The 20989-nt window shown below is 38.7% G+C and overlaps 1 protein-coding gene across 5 annotated transcripts in view; it reads left to right on the forward strand.

The window, feature by feature from the left end:
- The window catches only part of iffo2b (intermediate filament family orphan 2b), a 40904-nt gene extending 27119 nt beyond the window's left edge, over positions 1-13785 (forward strand). For 3 of the 5 annotated variants that reach the window (XM_072586464.1, XM_072586465.1, XM_072586467.1), the window contains exons 4-10: positions 847-987; positions 2515-2663; positions 7227-7347; positions 7936-7968; positions 8479-8568; positions 8753-8883; positions 9833-13785. In XM_072586464.1, coding sequence (XP_072442565.1) covers positions 847-987; positions 2515-2663; positions 7227-7347; positions 7936-7968; positions 8479-8568; positions 8753-8883; positions 9833-9938 — 771 coding nt within the window. In that variant the 3' untranslated portion in view covers positions 9939-13785. The remainder of the gene's footprint in view (positions 1-846; positions 988-2514; positions 2664-7226; positions 7348-7935; positions 7969-8478; positions 8569-8752; positions 8884-9832) is intronic. The other 2 variants (XM_072586466.1, XM_072586468.1) reach the window with 1 other exon arrangement.
- The last annotated feature ends 7204 nt before the right edge of the window (positions 13786-20989 follow it).

Genomic DNA, 20989 nt, shown 5'->3' on the forward strand with positions numbered 1-20989 from the left:
TGATTGGGCTACTTCCTAGCTTTGAAGGAGACAGTTAAGATTGTAGGGCCATTGATGGGGATGATCTTTCAGGAATCACTGGAGTTAGGGAGGGTCCCAGAGCTCTGGGAAATGGCTAATGTGACACTCTTGTTTAAGAGAGGGAGGCAGAAAACAGGAAACGAGAGGCCAGTTAACCTGACCTCATCATTGGTAAGATTTTAAGTCAATTATTAAGGACGAGATTGTTGAGTTTTTGGGAGTGTGTGGTAAATTAGGGCTGAGTCAGCATGACTTCATCAAGGAGAGGTCATACCTGATAAATCTATTAGAATTCTTTGAGGAAGTTTACAAACGTTATCCCAGGGATGAAAGGACTTGTCATATGCGAAGCAGTTGAGGACTCTGCGTCCATAATCAATGGAGTTTAAAAAGGTGAGATGAATTACTGAGAGCCCTGGATAGAAGATGGAGAAGATGTTTCTACTGGTAGGAGAGACTAGGACCCAAGGGCACAACCTCAGTGAAGGAATGATCCTTTAGAACTGAAATAAGGAGGAATTTCTTCAGCCAGTGGGTGGTTAATTGATAGAACTCATTGCCACAGAGGTCTTTGGAGTTCTTTAAGATCGGACCTTGATTAGTAAGGTGTCCAAGATTTACAGGAAGGCAGGAGAATGGGGTTGAGAAACATTTTGGCCATGATCGAATGGCAGGTCAGACTTAATGGGATGAGACCATGTTTTGATTTTATATCTTGTGGATTGGAAGAAATCAGTTTGTGAGCGTTTTATTTTATTTCACCTAATCCAAGAGGAAAAATAGTTCAGAAAACCCATGATAAAGTTGCTTTCTGTTCTACTGCAGCAAATGTCTGACTTGGATACCAAGATTCAAGAGAAAGCTATGAAAGTAGATATGGATATCTGCCGGAGGATTGATATCACTGCCAAGCTCTGTGATGTGGCACAGCAGCGAAACTCTGAGGACATGAGCAAAATGTTCCAGGTGAAAGGAAACAACTGTTGTAATTCAATTAATGTGCATGGAGATAAAGAGATAAAGGATTTTGATATTGACAATTTGCAGATTAATGCATTTCATGCCAGACAGTGACTGAAGATTCTAGCTCTCTGGGGTTTAAGCTCCCTGTTTCAGCTAGGCTGTCTGCTTGGGCATCGTCTTTTCATGAACTAATCTACAAGGTAATGGATAAAACCTAAAACTGGATCACCTGTTATATACAAGTTCTACGATTCTGAATTTCATTTGGAGTTCAGAGGGAATTAATTGGTAATATAATAAACACTTTCTCATGTAAATAAAAAAATCAAATTATTTCAAATTGTTGACAATTTTTTAAAAATTGAAAACTGATTTAATTGTCTGTTTCAGCCCCAGATTCATTAATCACAGAACCATTGCAGTGGTGGTGGCTGTGTTTATCTCATTGTTTCATTAATGTGCCCTTTCCCTATAGCCTTTACAAAGGAAGTGATTTTGTACACATTCTAATTTCATATCCATTAGAATAAGTCAAAAGGTGTGTGCTGGAAAAGCAAAGCAGGTCAAGCAGCATCAGAGGAGTAGGAAAGTTGATGTTTTGAGCATAAGCCCTTCATCAGGAATGTGGATGGGGGAGGGGGGCGTGGTGCTAAGGGGGGATGGTAGGTGGGATGGTGATAGGTGGATGCATGTGGGATGTAATTGTGAGAGGTAAGTGGGGAGGGTGGAGCAGATAGGTGGGAAGGAAGATGGACACGTCAAGAGTGCAGTTCCGAGTTGGAGAATATGGTTGTAGAGTCCCAAGGTGAAAGGTGAGGTGTTCTTCCTCCAGTTGGTGGGTAGCTTTAATTTGGCAGTGGAGAAAGCCCAGGATTTGCATGTCCTTGGGTGTGTGTGAGAGGGAGTTGAAGTGGTCTGTTACAAGGCGGTGGGGTTGTTTAGTGCATGCGAACCAGAGATGTTCCCTGAACTGCTCCACGCATTGGTGTTCTGTCTCCCCAATGTAGAGGAGACCACATCGAGAGCAATGGATGCAATAAATGAGGTGAGTGGTTGTGCAGGAAGATCTCCACCGGATTTGAAATGATCATTTAGGGCCTTGGATGCAGGTGAATGGGGAGGTGTGGGTGCAGGTTCTACACCTTGTGCGGTCGCAGGGGAAGATGCTGGGTGTAGAGGGTGGGTTGGTGGGAGTACATGGACCTAACTAGGGAGTCGTGGAGTGAATGGCCTCTGTGGAACACAGATAGGGGTGGGGAGGGAAATATATTTTTGGAATTAGTATAAGCCGTCTTCCGCAGCAGTTGTCAAATTTCCACAAGACAATGGTCAATGTCCTGTGCAGTCCTATACAATGGGCTACCTTGAGTCCTACCTCAGAGCTGGCTCTAATGCCACGGATATCAAAAATCCTGTCTCATACACATGATTTCTCCAAACCTATGTTAATCTTGTTTTATTTTGCTGCTCCTGTACTTGCTAGAAACTACCATTTTAAATCCAGCTTTTTAACTTTGTTCTGTTCTTAAGGTGACAACTGTCAGCAAAAAGAAAGAGAAAAAGCCAACATGTGATGATGAGAGCTCAGAAACTGATGGCGATACCACACGACATTCTGATGATGATGTTAGCACATCTCTCAATATTACTGATGAAATGAAACGAATGCTCAATCAACTGTAAGTAAAGGAGTCTGGTCATATTGTACAAAACTAGTTTGTATTATACAGCTAATAACAATGGTTTTCCTATTGATCTTGTATTAATAATGTGGGAAAAGTGGTTAAGAGGAACATCATTTGTGGGTACTTTAAAGTCTCATGAATTCAATTAATTTTAATTCCATAGCACTGTTTTAGATTGCATTGTGGGCAGGCTGTATTTATAGATGTACAGAAAGATAATGGTTACACCCTAAATGCATCATTAATGCTACACTCTTAAAAATTCTATTTGAAATACAACCAGCACTGCAAGATGGAGATGCTATGCTTTTATCAGCGGAAAGGGAATTGACATTTGTCTTTTTCTATTCAGTGAATTAACTTCAATCTTTTTGCTGCCAACTGAATTGGTGACACACAGTCAATTGAGGAAAATTTGTTTTAAATCTTGCCATGAATTTACTTTATATACTCTGTCGAAACTCTTCACAGAATCACAGAATTGTTACGGACGCAGAAGGAAGCCATTCAGTCTATCATCCTTGCACTAGTTCTGTTTCCTAGTGCAAATCTCTTACCTTTTCCCCAAATCCCTGCACACCATTTCTATCAAAATAATCATCCAATGTCCTCTTGAGTGCCTCAGCTGAACCTGCCTCCACCACGTTTCCAGACAGTGCATTCTATACTCTTAACTGCTTGTTCTGTACAAGTCTTTTTCTTGCATCACCTTTGCTTCCTTTGCACGCCACTTTAAATCTGTGCCCTCTTGTTCTTCCTTTGAGTGAGAATAGCTTCTTCCTATTTACACTGATGATTCTGAAATCATCAAATCTCTCAACTGCCTTCTCTCCAACGAGAACAGTCCAACTTGTTCAACCTTTGATCTTGATTTTCAAAATCTGTGAAATATCTATCCAGCTTTGCGTGTACTGAGATCAACATGTTACATTCTTTAGTCTTTCTCTACACTTTTGAATGCCTATATGCCTTGTACCAGTCTAGTAATCTCCTCTGTACTCAGCCTCTCTCAAAGCTATGATTCAAAGCTGAGTCCAGCTTCTGCTGCAAGATTTCAGCCAGGACCTAACCAGGCTTTTATAAAGGTTTTCGCATAACTTCCTTTCTTTATATTCTGTCATGTTAAAGCCAAATGTCCTGTTTCCCTATATTCTACCATTTAGTTCATATTGCCGTCCCAACTCATCCTAAAGGACATCTTGTAGTGCAGTTGGTAACTGTCCTGCCTTTGAGTCAAATGTTCTAGGTTCAAGACCCATCCCAGGACTTAATGGCCAAGAAAGGTGTACTCAAAATGTAGCCAAACAGGCTATCACCTGCAAATAATTCCCATATATGGCAATGGCTGGCAGTAGGAGTAGGACGTAATCCTGGTCAGCTAAATTATGGGAATAAATTTATAGTGTCAACTATCGTTATTTGAAGTTCTTGGCCATAACAAACATAATGTGCATTTACCACAGCAAGTTGGACTGACTAAGTCAACTGCTACATACCACAAACACCATTCATCTTGCCAAACTGCACTCCTTCACCTTTGTGTTAAATTTAATCTGCCATGCAACTGTCCATTTTACAGTCTCTGTTCTGCTGGAGTCTGTTATCATCCTTCTTTCCAGGTTTTGTGGCATCAAACATTGAAATTATGCCTTGTGAAGTACACACAAAGCCAGATTAAAACATATCAAAGAGCAAGGATTTTAACACTGACCCCTGAAGACAGCATTATATATGTCCTCCACTCCTAGAATCAGTAGTTCATCACCATTGTCTGCTTTAATCCATTTTGTATTTGTTGCCACTGTTTCTTCAATCCTTTAGGATTGAATTTTGCATCAACTTTGTGTCAAATGCTTTGAAAACTCTCTCTCGTGACAATCTCTCATCGACCTTGATTAGCTTTTCAAAGTAGTGATGAAGTCAGTCGAACACAATTTTCTTTTAATAAATCCATGCTTCTTTTAACTTATGAGCCACTTTTTCACATTAATTTTGCCCCAAATGTTTGAGTTCTAAAGTTTTGCCACTGGTACATTAGGCTGAATGGTCCATGTATCTGCAAGGTTCATCCCATTCCCTCTCTCTTTGTTTGTGTTTGCAAAACTTTGACTCTTTTGGTTGTGTGCTATATCCAAAGAAAATTTATGGCAAAATATTCTGTAGTGTTCACCCTTCCCTTGGTAACCCTAGAGCACTATCTGGATCAATTGATTTTTCTACTTTGCAGATCATCAACCTTTTAAGTAAAGCCTCTTTATGTAGTTTTATATTGATGCCTTATTTACCGTATTGGCAGCATTCTCTTTCCTATTGAAAACAGATGCAAAGTACTTGTTTAGATCATCAGTCATTTCTCTACATACGGAAGAATCCAATTGTCAGTCCTTCAGCCCATCCTTTCTTTATCTATAATTTTAATCGTTGTACCTAGTGTAATTTTGGATTCCGCTCTTTATATTGGATCCTAATCAGTTCAGTTTGTCCTCCCTATTTTTTTTAATATCTCAATGCCTTATGTATTCAATTTTGTTCTCTACCATATTACATAGCATAAATTGTCATAAGGCTCTATTTTCTCATTTTAAGCTTTAATCATCTTTAATCATCCAGGGACTCCACTTTGAATCCCATCCTTGCTCCATCATTGAAATAATTTTGCTTTAAACCGGTTTGAATACATCCCTTTCAACTACCGCCAAAAAATGATGATAATCTTTTTAAAATTTGGAATTCATTGATGAAGTAGTTATTTTCCTGAATTAATAATCCGGACTGAATTTAAACCCCATCATAGCAGCCTGAGCATTCTAATTCCGTTTTTAAAAATATGAAAATACAAAGCTACATGAAGTTCACTAAAATGCATCAGTAAACCTTTCCTATACTTCTGCTTTGTTTTCAACTATATTCCTCCAAATATCTTTTTGGAGAGCTGATTGCTTTTTGATATTCTTCAGTGTATATTTACAATTCTCTTATTCTGTAAGACCCCTTTGTTTGGAGTAAATGTTCTGGCTTAGATATCAATGGCTTACAACAACTTGGATATTGTCCTGCTAAATATTTATGGTACCATGCTTGGTAATTAAATAAAGATCAAGTGCTGGAAAAACTCCAAATCCAACAGCATCTGTGCAGAGAGAAACAAAGGTGATGTTTTGAGTCCAATGACTGTCCTTTGAATTTCTTCAGATCTCCACCCATCTGCAGTATTTTGCTTTTATTTAAGCAATAGTATTTACACTCAAGGGCACAGGTTGCTAAGACATCCCATGAGCTGGGATATAGCTTGGGGTTGATCTGTTGACAGATCTCTAAGCACATCTTAGAGTAACTGACAAAACCATTCGAGCCACTACAGTAACTAGTCTTTTTCAAAGTCTTTCTTTATACTGCTGTCTCAGTATGACTGTGTTTTTGGCCTATTTTGTTGTTTTTAGTCACATCATTGTTCTTTTAAAAGCTTTCCTTTCCCTTGGCTCTGATCTCATGCTATGCTTTAACAACACAGGCGGTTTGTCCGATATGTTATTTCAGACAAGCTTATCAATTTGTTGGTGCTGGAGTGAAGGAGGCATTTTTATGATCATACACAACAAGGCCACTTTCTCTCAAGGCTAAAATCAATTTGCAAACTCTGGTTGATTTTTGCAAGTCTGTGTCTTGACCAAATTTCCCATCCTGGCTTCCTGTTCTCAGATCAAAATGCAGTTCTTCAGTCAGCATACCATATTTCTTCTGATGTTCTTTCCCACCACCACAAGACACACTCCATACAACAAATTCTTCCACAACCAGTTTACATTTGTTAATATGAAAGCGAGAAAAACTGTTGCATGATTCAAAATGAAAAATACAATATTAAATAAGTCATGCACTGGCTTACAGTTCATTGTCACTTCTTTTTAGGGGACAGCTTCCTAAATTGTACGTACTTTCACAACCTTCTCAGCTAAACTTACTTATTCTGTAATTCTGCCCATATCATTTTTGAGGCATAAATTAACAAAAATCAAAAACTATCCCTTTTGAATATATTTTATGTTTTTCTTCTGTTTCTTTCTATTATACTGTTCCCATGCATTTTCTCACTCCTATTGGGCATGTTTGAAATTTAGTACTACTGAATTGTCTCCCTTTTGTTTCCTTAAACACTAGTTCACCTTAAGTGTCAGAGCTTTATGATGCTAAATGTAGTTTTCTGCTTTACACATTATCTCTGCTTGCATTGATTCCTTGATGACTTTAGGAGAGAGAAAATGAGAAACACAAACTATGGTAGAGAGATATATATATTCCCTCTACCATAGTTTGTGTATGTGTAAAAGTCATCAAGACTTGGCAGTATCTGTAGAGAGAAAAACAGTTAGCATTCCAAGTCCAGTGGCCTGCCTTCATAATAGTTTTGATGAAGCATCACTGTATTCAAAACATTAACTCTGTTCTCTCTGCAGTTGCTGCCAGCCATGCTGAGTTTCTCCTGCACGTTGCTTTTGTTTGAGATTTCCAACAACCAGTGCTTTGTTTTATTTGAATATTTTGTATGCTTCTTCCCAGTCGGGAGACATTTGACTTTGAGGATGACTGTGACAGTTTGAGCTGGGAAGAAAATGAAGAAACTCTACTGCTTTGGGAAGATTTTGCTGAGTACACAACCATTGTGGAGCCTCCAACTGAGGTACTCATGTCCATAAGTGAATAATTCAGTGTATACTGGAATGGTGCAATTAATGGAATCTGTCAAGCTATGAACATTCTTTCTTTTAAAAAAAAATCTCTGGTCCTCAGTTCCATGTTATTTAGGTGTTGTTCATTATGGAATTCTTTGCCTTGAACACATTGTCTGACACAGATTTTGATTGAATGAAGGCAATATGTTCTCATGGTTAAGATCTCAGTGGAACCATAGGTGACTTCAAAATAAATAGTTTTCCCCTCTAAAATACAGAAAAGAGCTTAGTGTTGCCCTCCTTGCCCCGGCCCTCCTTTACCCTTAAATCTTGGTGGTGACCATTTATGCCTCTGATCCAATACTTCTAGGTGATTAACTCAAATCGTTTATTTCCCTAATGAGCAAGTTGTATAATTTTGTTTCTTGACTCCTTGCATAATATGCAATGTTGCTCATTGCTGACTTCTCAGATGAGCGATAGTAATGACCTACACCTCCCACCTCCCAGAGGTTGTGTTCATGACCGTTAGTGAACTGAATAATCAGGCCTCTATTTACCCAGCTTCTGATTTTTCTTTTCCCTCCCCCCTCCAGGACACCTGGATGGCACAATGTGTGGAGATTACAGTAAGTACTAGCCTGTACTCCCATGATATCTGTATCTGAGTGGTGTAACACTGCCAGTTATGGGTCATGTCATTCCATCTTCATTGGTGCTTGATTCCTTAGACTCCTAGTACAAAATGTGTCCTTCCCAATGGTTCAGGTATCTCTGAACAGAGTGGCAGAATTGTTAGGTTGTAGATAGGGGAAGCATTTTTATCCTAAATGAGCTCCTGTCACTTTTCAGTCTCAGCACTAAATCTCAGTTTGTATACAGACGATGTCACACAATCAATAACCACCACCCAATCACAATTGTCCGTTCAGAAGCATATTTTCTTGCAGGTGTCAGTTTCTAAGTGAGTTGTTTATGTTGATCATGCTGATCTCAATCTTCATGAAGGGTAACTTGTCAATGTTTGTCTAATCTGGTCTCAAATACTGGGGCACAGAGTGTATGTTTGCTTTCTACAGGGTATTTTTCATATTTATAGATATTGGAGTAGTTAAAATGTACTACTGTTTTACTCAAAGGATGAAACTTTGGAAACCGTTATCAAAGAAACTGAATCGCTCTTCAAAACTAGAGAAAAGGAGTATCAGGAAACCATTGACCAAATAGAGGTGAGATCTTGTTCAGTTTGCATTAGACATGACCTGATATTAAATCATTTCTGAACAGTAATTGTGTGCTTTGTATCCACTTGCTGTGCCACTGTCGACTTCTCTCTCAATGCTTGAGTTATCTCTTCTTTCGCAACTACCCACTCACTGCACTTCACTCATTTGCATTTTTCTTTTGCTTTAGCTGGAGTTGACCAGTGCCAAAAGCGATATGAACCGCCACCTCCATGAATACATGGAAATGTGCAGCATGAAGCGTGGCCTCGATGTGCAAATGGAAACCTGTCGGCGGCTCATTAAACAATCAGGAGGGAGGTAAGAAGAAATGTTACATGTTTACTTGAGCCAGCTTCCTGATTCCTAGATTGCTGTGTCTGTTTTTAGAGCTGTACCGAGTGGTGTTTTAACGTGTATGCCAGTGTGAATATTTTGCAAGAGCAAAATCACTTATAAACAATGACATTCAAGAATCAAAGGGGTGGACAAAACAAAAAACAGCTGAGGAATAGAATTAATTAATTCTATCAAGTACAGAAAGAAGAATAGACAGAAAATTGGATTCAGGGAGAAAAAGCACAAGAAAGGGCGGGGGGGGGGCGGGGGGTGCTGAAGCAAAGCATTGCAGATGCTGGAGATCTGAAAATACAAAGTGTGCGGGGGGGAAAAGAAAGACATAGGCCTGCCAGCATTTGTATCTGTATCTCCAAACAGTTAATGTTTGGAGTTCAATAACTTTTTTTTGAAGAAAAAAAAAATTATATTTGACTCTTTCCAAATGATTTAAATTTAACCACCCAAAAATGAGATTCCACTGTTTAAATTGTTCAAGCAACTAAAAATAATGAGGAGGGAAATTTATGATAGTGTTTGTGGGATCTAAGGAGCACCGCAACATAAATCAACCAAAACAAATTCTACAGACTTGCAATTCGTGGCATCTGTCTTAAACTACTGTACTGTTTAGTCAAATTGTGCATGAATCACCATTAGAAATTCTGAATGTTTTGTCTGAGTAGCTAGTGGAAGCTGATTCAGTAGAAGCTCTCAAAAGGAAATTGGATTATATTTGAACGGGGTGGGGAGGGGGGACGTAAATTGCACAGGAGTAGGTTCTAGTTTATTTTCAAATGCTGGGGCAAGTGGCCTCTTTTGTGCTTTAAGACTATGATCTCATTATTGCCTGATTTTGTGTTGAGTTGACTTAATTTGAAATTTCTGTTTCTCTTCCCTATTTCTTCCCCTGCTCCTCTTCCCAACCCAACAGAAAATCTCCATCATTCAGTTCTGCAGCAAGTAGTGACTCAGGGAACACAGATGAAATCACTGATGAATTTGAACGAGATGGTGAAGGTGATAGTTCTGTGAGCTGATGAACTGATACCTATAAAATGGACTCAATCTGCCTGTACCTACAGCAATTGCCTTTAACCCTATTTTTTCTAGGGTGCCAGAGGGCTTTGTTCATGTACATATTGTCAAGCCCTCAGCATTGGTGTTGTACAGAACAGTACCATCAGATGAAATTGTCAAAACATTGAGGATTTTTCACCTGGTGCAGAAACCCACCATGATGTTGACTACTATGCAAGCAGCTTGCCTTACAAATCAAGAGCCTTCACCTCCCTGGAGGAGACTAACACTGCAGCATCTTTGAAAGAGAAACAAAAATTATATCTTCTGAAATATGTATGGTAGCTGTTAATGACTATAAAATGGGATAATAGAATGGTTTATTTACTAAGTGTGTTCATGTTATTTATTTGACGGGATCACTGGCCAATTCTGGGTTTCTACAGGTCTTTAATGTAAACAATTTGAATCTGATTAAACTGCTGTAAGTAAATAAGCAATCGCTGAAACAGTTTGAGCTGTTTGGCATGGTGTATTCATTCTGCACTGAAAGTTAGGAACGTAAAACTTGATTGATTTCATTCTCTAAACTGAAGTTGCTGTAGGGCTGGATTATTGTGACCTGTACAGAATCATTATTTCACTGGGCTGTATTCAATATCTTTAATACTGCCAGTGTTGTATGTGGGTGTAAGTTATTCTAAAATCCACGTAGGATGCTCTTCATTTCTGAAAAGTTGGATTACATTTATAATTTGAAAACTGAATTTTCCAATCGCTAAACCATTACTTACACAAAACATAAACTTTGGACAACCATAGTTGATCAGGACGATCTTGACTTTTACCTTTTTTCTGAATTGTTGAGCTTAATGTCTACACAGTGGCCCTAGAAAGAATCTAGATGGAGTCTGCCTAGAGGTTGTGCAGAATGGAAATACATGGGCGTGAATGATTTGCTGACTATGAATAATGGACTTTGGTGCTTCTGTTATGTAAATTTTGCATATAACATCAATTATAATCCTTAGAATCCTTCTGCAAATAATTTTAAAACAAAGCATACCTCAAAGTCCTGATCAAAAGGAAATGTTATTTATGAAATACAATAATTTTTAGAAGTGTTAAATTAACCAGCTGCAACTTCATACGGAATGTTGCTTCAGTGATATTACTTCTGGATGTGAAAGATCCAGACCAGGTAACACCACAGACACCTGAGCTTATAAGCTTTTGTGTCTCAAGCAGGATATTCCAGTCACAGCACTCCTATTCCGTCCACAAATGGTGTGGCTTGGTACGAAAAATGTTGTTTGCAGTCTTTTGCCCTTTATTAGTTTAGCATGTCTGAATTCAATTTTTATTTGATTTGTTTGAGACTGCATACAACCCCTGTGATGTATCCATGTTAAAATAATGAGCCTTCCATATTGTCAGTGTTGAAATCTGACCATAGTGTAGAAAGTCACCATCAGTAATGCACTGGTTTGGAAATTTTGACTCAAAACTGGTGTTCTTAACCTTCAAAATAATTGTGCACAATTGATTTTTAAGTGCCCTCCACCTTCTAGTTTGACAATTATATATTTTCTCATTCTTTAGCATATCAATTTTGTAAACTTCATCCCAGCTAATTTTAAGCTGGTGTTCATCTGGATTATTTCAGCAGCTTGATAACTCAGCCTCTGATTATTTTTTGCCTTAGTTTTGTGGAAATGTATCATCTTTGCATTATTAGCAGTCCGGTTAAACAATTTCAGTGGGTGAAGTTCTGGGAATGTAGATTCTATTTTTGTACATAATCAAATACTTGTCTGTTGAAAGCTATACAATCCCACAAATTTAACATGGTTGCATCTTTCAAATAACTGAAAACTTCCACTCTCTCAAAATTGTTTTAATGACAATATGTATTTGTATACGACTGAGTGGTATACTGTCCTGTCACCTGAACATTCTGCTTCAAATGTCATGATTGAGTATCTCAGGCCATAATAAATGGTGGTTTTAATAGGGTAAAAATGACACTAATGCAACAGCTAATGCTCCAATTGGAGGAACCTGCAAGTAAAGGGACAATTTGTCTGGCTCAGCAGAAAGAACTTTAGTTTTGCAGTTTCCCAAGGAATAATGGCAATGCTCATGCAAAAATTAAAAAAATTTAAATCCCTCATCTTGGCACTGACTAAAATTTGTAAAAACGGATGTTATAATTTGGTCCAACAAGCCTGTTCCTTGTATAAGTGTTGTGGTAGCTAAAATTAATAAATTTACCCTTTTTGTTGTGCAAGTATTTACATTTGATGTATTAAGTAAAACTGAAGAGATCTGGAGAAAGACTTTCATACTCTAAAACTAAAGTAATTACACTAAGGTATTGCACAGATATTCCTGTAAGTAAATCAAACAGCTGTATTTTTTTTTCCCAAGAATGGATTGTGATTTGGCAAACTGGACAGAAGTACTTAACTCCTTGACTTCTAAATATTACTATTTCTGCATAATAAGAGCAAGTTACTTAAATTCTTAATTCATATCAGTATATTTCAGTGTATGGATGGAATCATTTTGAAACATTTCATCTCCTTCATTCATACCTTCCTGGCCTTTTTGCATTTTCTTTTCTGAATTTGTCAACATAACCAATTAGATGACAGTTTTCATAGTCAAGCCTTCATCCACTGGTTGATTGTGACAAAACACTAAGTTATGTTTATCATCCTAGTTTGCCATTATTGTAAGGGATTCATCTCTTTAAAAGAGTGAGCCATTTACTGAGCTACCTGTGAATAGAACTAGGATCCAAACTGTAAACCTGGTCCAAAGCAATTGAATGGTTTTGACTTGAGTTTCAATGTTCAGTTGGCATGTTGTGAACCTCACTCCTGTTCCTTCCTGAAAACGTCCACTTTATGGGACTTCTTTTCCCTCTTGTGGAGTTAGATTTGGCAATGTGAACGTACTGTTCATTTTGATGTTGTAAATAGTTGGAATAGGTTATTTAAATGAATATTATTGAAGTAAATTAGCTTAACATTAAGCCCTAGAACTGGAAAATGTTGAGTGTACTTGCTAGAATGGTTATTTGATGGGGCGCAGATTGTGCAGTGCTGATTTGGTATTAAATCTCGGTGAGGATGACACGTACTTGTTCTCAGAAAACGTCGAAAATAAACTCCATTCACTCTAATTGTTGCTTTGGTGGTTATGGTCTGTGCTGTTAATCAAAGACTTGGGACTGTTGCATGTTTAATGATTTGACTTGTGCAATTTGTATTCCCTTCTACTGTTTAGTAACTACAATTGGCATCCCCTGGTTTGCCTTTTTCTTTAAACTTCGTACCCTGGCAAGGATGGCTTTATATTGGCTATTAAATAGATTGCCACGCGGAACGTTGTTTCCTCATTAGTAGGGCTGTTCAAAGCTTGTTTGTAGGAGTTCATACGGAAGGGGATTGCAGTTTTCTTCTCACTTAATAGATGCTAACGTTTCAGTTTTACTTCCCTTCAAATATCTGTACCGACAGAGTAACGATTAAATTAGTTATTGAGCAAGAACTGAAATATCAATAACATGAGCTAATTCTCGCGACTGTCGCCACCATGTGGCGATGTATAAATGGTAATTTAGAGTTTTCTAATTCATTAACTTGACATCAACCATTTTTATATTTAATCCCAACGTATACGGCAAATGTGGATGTGATTTTAATTTATTCAAAAGTGTGAATGGGGCACTGACTTGCTTGTCAGCATCATGGGGTCCTATAAAGGGTTATCAAAGGTGCAAAATTGTCAATTTATTCAGATAATACCTTGTATGGAATTAAAATGCAAAAGGTCACAATAAAGCAGATGATTAATTTACCTCGCGTTTGCAGATGCTGCAGTTTTCTATTATCAGACTATCATGTGGGAAAAGTAGCATCTCCCATGTGTGCAATTTCTGGTGTCCGATTACAATCGCCCTTCACAGTTTGACGCTGTTAGATTATGCCTGCCCTTGCGTTACAGCATTCTGAGGTCTATCTTTCATTGACTTCATTTCTGCGGCGGCATCCTAAGTTTTCTTTTGAAGCCGCTGCTGTTAAATTGTTCTTGAACTGATTAGGTTGCATCTGGTATTGCTTATAAATTGTTTCAAAATTGGCAAGTTACATTCAAAAATTAGTGAAATTGCACCAAAAGGGGGTGGAAAAAATCGACATCCTCTGGGAGCTTTTCTTCAGACATTGGCACTGCATGAGCCCGAGCAGAATTCAGTTTTGATCAATATTCTGTTAGCATAGTAATGCCCAACATTTGAAACATTTGTCATTTGCAACTGACTTCCTAATACATTGGTGATTTTAAACCTCAATGTGGAGAACCTTGCTTCAATTCCAATTTAGAGTAGTATTCTCGCTGGAAGGTTTTATTACTTCTGTTTTATAAAAATCCTAGCCATGATTAGGAATCTGAGGTCAATGGAAATCTGAAATTTTAGCATTCTGGACTCATGCTCATTAAAACCAATGGTTTTCATAAAGAGGAATAAAAATACCAACTGGAACAAATGAGACTTAAACTGCATTAATGTAGATACTGGTGAAATTATCCAATGTGGTTAATTTGCCCATGCAAGTCAACCAACTCTCATCTGAATTACCTCAATGATTTGAGTTCCTGCTTTATGCAGAGGCTGAAGAGTCATCTATTTACTGACACAAAATATAGATGCCAAGTATTGAGAATGCACTTCCTATTCTGAAAGAAAATTACATTTAGCAAGATGTAATAAGGAAAAACAAGTAAGTTAAGAAACAAAGTGCAAATTGGTAGCAACAGACAAATCATATGTGACTGAACTCCCTTTGAAAATCCAATCCTTATTTAGAGTCTATTGTTGCACAAAACAGAAGTTTTTTTTAGTTTCTTGAATTACATTTAGCAGGCAGAAAGAAACCGTACTGAACCATTTGTAGGAATGGGAAGAGAACTGTTAGCCCCTCCAAGCTTGCTCTGCCATTCAGTTAGATTGTGCTGATCTGTTGTTATTCCAGTTATCAGTGTTTGGTATTATACTTCTAACATCTTTACCTACCAAAATGACTGAAATCAATTTAATTCTGATATTTGCTTTCCTCCTTCCTGCCCTTCTCTCGACTGCTAAGAAAAGATAAGCTTTTTGGGGAGGCTATGTTCTAGATCTCTGTTATCTTGTATTACTTGTTTTCCCTTGAAAGACCAACTTCAATTTTAAAGTTATTGTCCCTCATTCTGGACTTTCTCCACCCTCATTGCTCCTCTTAATCACTGTAATCATAATTAGACCTCCTTAATGTATATTCTAGGAAGTAGGCTAGTCTGTGCAACAGTCATTAATTTAGATATAGTTTGTAGGTTACAGAGGACACCAAAATTGGTGTAATGAAGAGCCAAGGTTACCTCAGAGTACAATGAGGCCTTGATATGATGTGCCAGATGGAGTTTAATTTAGATAAATGTGAAGTGCTGCATTTTGGCGAGGCAAATCAGGACAGAACATATACACTTAATGGTAAGGTCCTGGGGAGTGTTGCTGAATGAAAAAGACCTTGGAGTGCAGGTTCACACTTCTTAAAAATGGACTCGCAGGTAGATAAAATAGTGAAGAGGTGTTTGGTATGCTTGCCTTTATTGGTCAGTGCATTGAATATAGGAGTTGGGATGTCATGTTGCGATTGTACAAACCATTGATTAGGCCTCTTGGAATGCTGCCTGCAATTCTGGTCTCCCTGCCCTAGGAAAGACATTGTGAAACGTGAAAGGGTTCAGAAAAGATTTCCAAGGATGTTGGCAGATTGGAGTGTTTGAGCTTTAGGGAGTGGCTGAATGGTTTGGAACTATTTTCCATGGAGCGTCAAGAGGCAAAGGAATAACTTCATAGCGGTTCATAAAATCATGAGGCAGAGATAGGGTGAATAGCCATGTCTTTTCCACAGGGTAGGGGACTCCAAAACTAGACAAGAAGAGTTTAAGTTGAGGGGTAAGATTTAGAAGGGACCTCAGGGGCAATGTTTTCATGCAGAGGGCAGTGCATGTATGGAATGAGCTGCCAGAGGAAGTGGTGAATGCTGATTCAATGACAACATTTGAAAGGCATCTGGATCAGGATAAGAATAGGAAGGGTTTAGAGATATATGGGCCAAATGCTGGCAAATAGGACTAGATTAATTTAGGATATCTAGTTGACATGGATGAGTTGGACTGAAGGGTCTATTTTCATGCTGTACAGCTCTATGACTCTACAAATGCAGGAATGAGCAAAGGCAAGCATTCTGTTTCGGTTGATCCATCTAGAAAGACTCTGACTCAAATTCTGTTAACTCAGTATTAGTCTAGTGTAAGTATGCAGCACCACCACATCTCCAAGGCCAAAATGTATCTAAGTGAATAAATTTGCCATTTCTGTCATTGTGAAATTACTTTATCAATATCCCTCAACTGTCTGATCCCGTCAAATTAATTAGTACAGGTTAACTAATGAGTCAGGTTTGAGTTTATTCAAGGCAAGTCGTTTGACTTGTGTTCTTTTGAACTTTTGAAACAAGGTAGCTGGGGATATGGACTTTCAAAAAGGAGTTTGACACACAAGAAATTTGTAAACATAATTAAAGTCCATGTGATTAGAAAAGTGGTGATGGGTATGGATTCAAAATGCACAGAAAGCACATAATGATTTGATTTGTTATTCACAATGGATATTCCTCCAGATCATTGTTAGGACTACAATTCTCATGTGTGTTAATGATTTAACTTGGTGGTGGGGGGGGGGGGGTATTCAGGGCACAATTTCAAAGCTTGCAGTTAGAAAATGATGTGCAAATTTAGCAAATAATGAGGATCATTATAGTCTTGAATAGACAAAGAGTCATAGAGATGTACAGCATAGAAACAGACCCTTCGGTCCAACCCGTCCATGCCAACCAAATATCCCAACCCAATCTAGTCCCATCTGCCAGCACCTGGTCCGTTTCCCTCCAAACCCTTCTTATTCATATACCCATCCAAGTGCCTCTTAAATATTGCAATTGTACCAGCCTCCACCACTTCCTCTGGCAGCTCATTCCACATTCGTACCATCCTGGGGAGAAAAATGGCAGATTCATTTTAACAGACAAATGCGAAGTGATATATTTTGATTAGGAGATTGAGAGGTAAATTGAATTAAACACTTTTTGAAGATGGCAGAATAAGTTGAGAAACCTACTAAAGCATATTGAAACAAGCAAATTGCTGGAGAAAACTCAGGAGATCTGGCAGCATGTGTGGGGTAAACAGTCAACATTTGAGGTCCAGTGCCCTTCATCAGATGAAGGATCACTAGACCTGAAATGTTGACTTAGCAAATTCTGCAGCATGCGTGCAGAGAAAGCAGAGTTTCTCTAGAAATGTGTTGTTGTTTCAGATTTCTAGCATCCAGGATTCTTGGTTTTATTAAGCATACTTGATCCTTGGCTTTATTGAGAGAGAGAGACAAAGAAAACCATTTCTATGATGAGCAAAGTAGAATCATTGGATGTGTGCTTTTGGTTCGTTAGTAGACAAGCAAAAGGCTGGAAGAACACAACATAAGGAGATGGAGAGTCACCATTTTGGGTATAACTCTTCTTAAGGACTTGGGGTGGGTATAGGGGAAGCTGCAGATAAAGGGGGTTGGGGGGGGCAGGGTGGTGAAGTGGGGATAGGTGAAGACAGGGAGAGGGTACAACCTGATTGACCAATGGGAGGAATTAATCTGGTAGGTGGCTGGGAAGAATGGAAAGATGGGGCAGGGGCTAGAAAGGGAGGTTATTTGAAATTGGAGAACTCTGTGTTGAGTCCTCAGGGCTGGAGGCTGCCCAGACGGGAGATGAGGTGGTGTTTCTCCGATTTGCGGTTTGTTTCGTTGTGGCAATGGAGGCCAAGGATGGTCATGTTGGAAAGGGAGTGGGAAGGGGAATTAAAATGGATGGTAACTGGGAGGTCCGGTCAGCCCCTGCAGGCCTGGCTAAGATGCTCGGTGAACTATTCCCTAAGTTTACATTTGGAGTCCCTGATGTAGAAGTGGCAGATGGAGTCTAATTTAGATAAATGTGAGGTGCTGCATTTTGGGAAAGCAAATCTTAGCAGGACTTGTACATTTAATGGTAAGGTCCTAGGGAGTGCTACTGAACAAAAAGACCTTGGAGTGCAGGTTCATAGCTCCTTGAAAGTAGAGTTGCAGGTAGATAGGATAGTGAAAAAGATGTTTCCTTTATTGGTCAGAGTATTGAGTACAGGAGTTGGGAGGTCATGTTGCGGCTGTACAGGACGTTGGTTAGGCCACTGTTGGAATATTGTGAGCAATTCTGGTCTCCTTTCTATTGGAAAGATGTTGTGAAATTTGAAAGGGTTCAGAAAAGATTTACAAGGATGTTGCTAGGATTGGAGGATTTGAGCTATAGGGAGAGGTTGAATAGGTAAGGGCTGTTTTCCCTGGAGCGTCGGAGGCTGAGGAGTGACCTTATAAAGGTTTACAAAATTATGAGGGGCATGTATAGGATAAATAGACAAAGGCTTTTCCCTGGGTGGGGGAGTCCAAAACTAGAGGGCATAGGTTTAGGGTAAGAGGAGAAAAATTTAAGAGACCTAAGGGGCAACGTTTTCACGCAGAGGGTGGTACGTGTATGGAATGAGCTGCTGGAGGAAGTGGTGGAGGCTGGTACAATTGCAACATTTAAAAGGCATTTGGATAGGTATTTGAATAGGAAGGATTTGGAGGGGTATGGGCCATATGCTGGCAGATGGGACTAGATTGGATTGGGATATCTGGTCGACATGGGTCAAATTGGACCGAAGGGTCTGTTTCCTTGCTGTACATCTCTGACTATGAGTCTATGTAGAGAAGACCACATCAGGAGCACCTGATGCAGTAAACTGGATTGGAAGAGAGACGGATGAACCCCTGTCTCACCTGGAAGGACTGTTTGGGGCTCTGGATGGAGGTGATGGGGCTGGTGTACTGGCAGGTTTTGCATTCCAGTTCTTTAATCAGCATTCAATAAGCTTGTACAAGATGAAGTCTTGTGTGGTTGGTGGCACTATATTAACAAGGGTGGAAGATTAATAAGGACAGAAGGCAAGAATAAACATTGTTTGGGTTGGCAGGCTGTTACTAAATGGATGCTGCAAGTATCAATGCTGAGATTTTAGATATATATATCTGACAGTATGCTATTAGCTTAAATGATGTAACTGAATATTATATAATGTAACAACATTTGCTCATGTTACAAAGGTCAAAGGGAAAGTAAACTGCAAGAAGAACAGGAAACAGCAGAGGGATAAGGATAGTTGAGTGGGCAAAGAAGCTGGTAAATGTACTAAAAGGGACAAAATATAATGTGGTTTGCTTGATAGGAAGAAAAGAAAAAAATAGTTTCTCATCAGTTTGCAATATTCTGTGAAATGTTGCTTTGCAGAGGGATTTGGGTGTGCTTGTAACAAATCCTGTTGTACAGGGCTTTGCTGAAATCTCACGTGGAGTACTGTACAGTTTTCAACTCCACATATGTATGCGTCTTAGCGATGAAGGTTCACTAGATTGTTTACTGGGATGAGAGGGTTGGCCCATGAGAAGAGATTCAACAGAATGGGCCTATATGAAGTGAGTTTGGTGAAATGTCTAAGATTCTAAAAAGGCTTGACAGGTTAGATGTTGAGGACCAATTTGTCTATAACAAGGTAAGTTTCAAGATAAGAGGTTGATTATTTACCACCTATGATATTGTGAATCAATGGAATTTTGCAGAGAATTAAAGATGCTCAGACATTCAGTCTATTGAAAGCTGGTGAGATCAATTGATACCTTGAGGTATCAAAATTGAGGTATATGGTGATTGTGTAGAAAGGGGAAGTTGAGGTAAGATCTTAGTTAACAGCAGAGCAAGTTTGAGGGAATGCAAGGCCTATTCTTATAATGCTGTTATAGATATAATTAAGTTTATGAAGAATGTCAAGATCTTGAGTGTGCAGAGGTGATTTATTGCATTATATCAGGAATGAGGGACTTAAGTCATGTGGAGATACCAGAGAAGTTGGGTTTGATGACTTCAAGCAGAGATGGTCAAAAGGAGATTTGACATTGATATCAAAATTCTTTATAATTTTGAACACCTTAAATAAGTAGTTTTCACTGGATGAAGAATCATTGACTAGAGGACAGGTTCAAAGTGACGGGCAAAAGAACCAGATTTTATTTGTTCTCGTTATCTGGAATGAATCATTTGAAAGGATGGTGGAAGCAAATTCAATAGTCTGATGACTCGTGCTTTGGGGAAATGTGTGTACTTTCCTTTGTGGAATGACACATTTAGTACCAAAATGAACTTGAGTATTCTGAAAGAGGACTAGTTTGTTTCTGATTATGACAACATTTTGTTTCCAAGAAATGGCCACATGACTGAGCTTTCCATCCCCATGGTAACCTTAAGATGCAAAGGGCAAATATGAAGCTTATTGTAGGCTCCACTATTAGCGTGTTTAGTGGCAGGCAATTCAGAACACAGAATACATGTGTGAAAGCGAGCAAGGTTCTGAATGAATGCATCAGTTTTCTGTGTGGCAGTTTGGAACGGATCCTGGTTTTGAAGCATGACTTTGAAAAGAGCAGTGGTTATGAATTAGATATAACCCACTGTTGCTTGTGTGGCCACTGTCAAACTGATGGTTTGAAGGGATTTGAAGAAGGAAACCTCTGTGTTGTTTAATTGAATCTATTTCGAGCTGACTGAAAGGGGGTTCATAGTTAAATCTGACAAGGCATGTGTTTATGTCTGGTAACTTGAGATGGAAGAGCACAACAAGGGAGTGTAACAGAAAAGGTAGAAAGAATTGAGTGAAAAGTGAAAGATCGTATGCAATAATGGCCAATTTGGAAAGACTAAGATTGTACATAGTGCCAATCTGTGTCAAGTAATATGAATACTTGGAATGATATAATATGCATCTTTGTAGTAGCAGTTTAAAGCAAAACTTTGTTTTATTTGAAGTACCCTTCACCTGTTGGATAAATGTTTAAGTTAGGTTG

The sequence above is a fragment of the Chiloscyllium punctatum genome, chromosome 16 (genome assembly GCF_047496795.1).
Source record: "Chiloscyllium punctatum isolate Juve2018m chromosome 16, sChiPun1.3, whole genome shotgun sequence".
Lineage (NCBI taxonomy): Eukaryota > Metazoa > Chordata > Chondrichthyes > Orectolobiformes > Hemiscylliidae > Chiloscyllium > Chiloscyllium punctatum.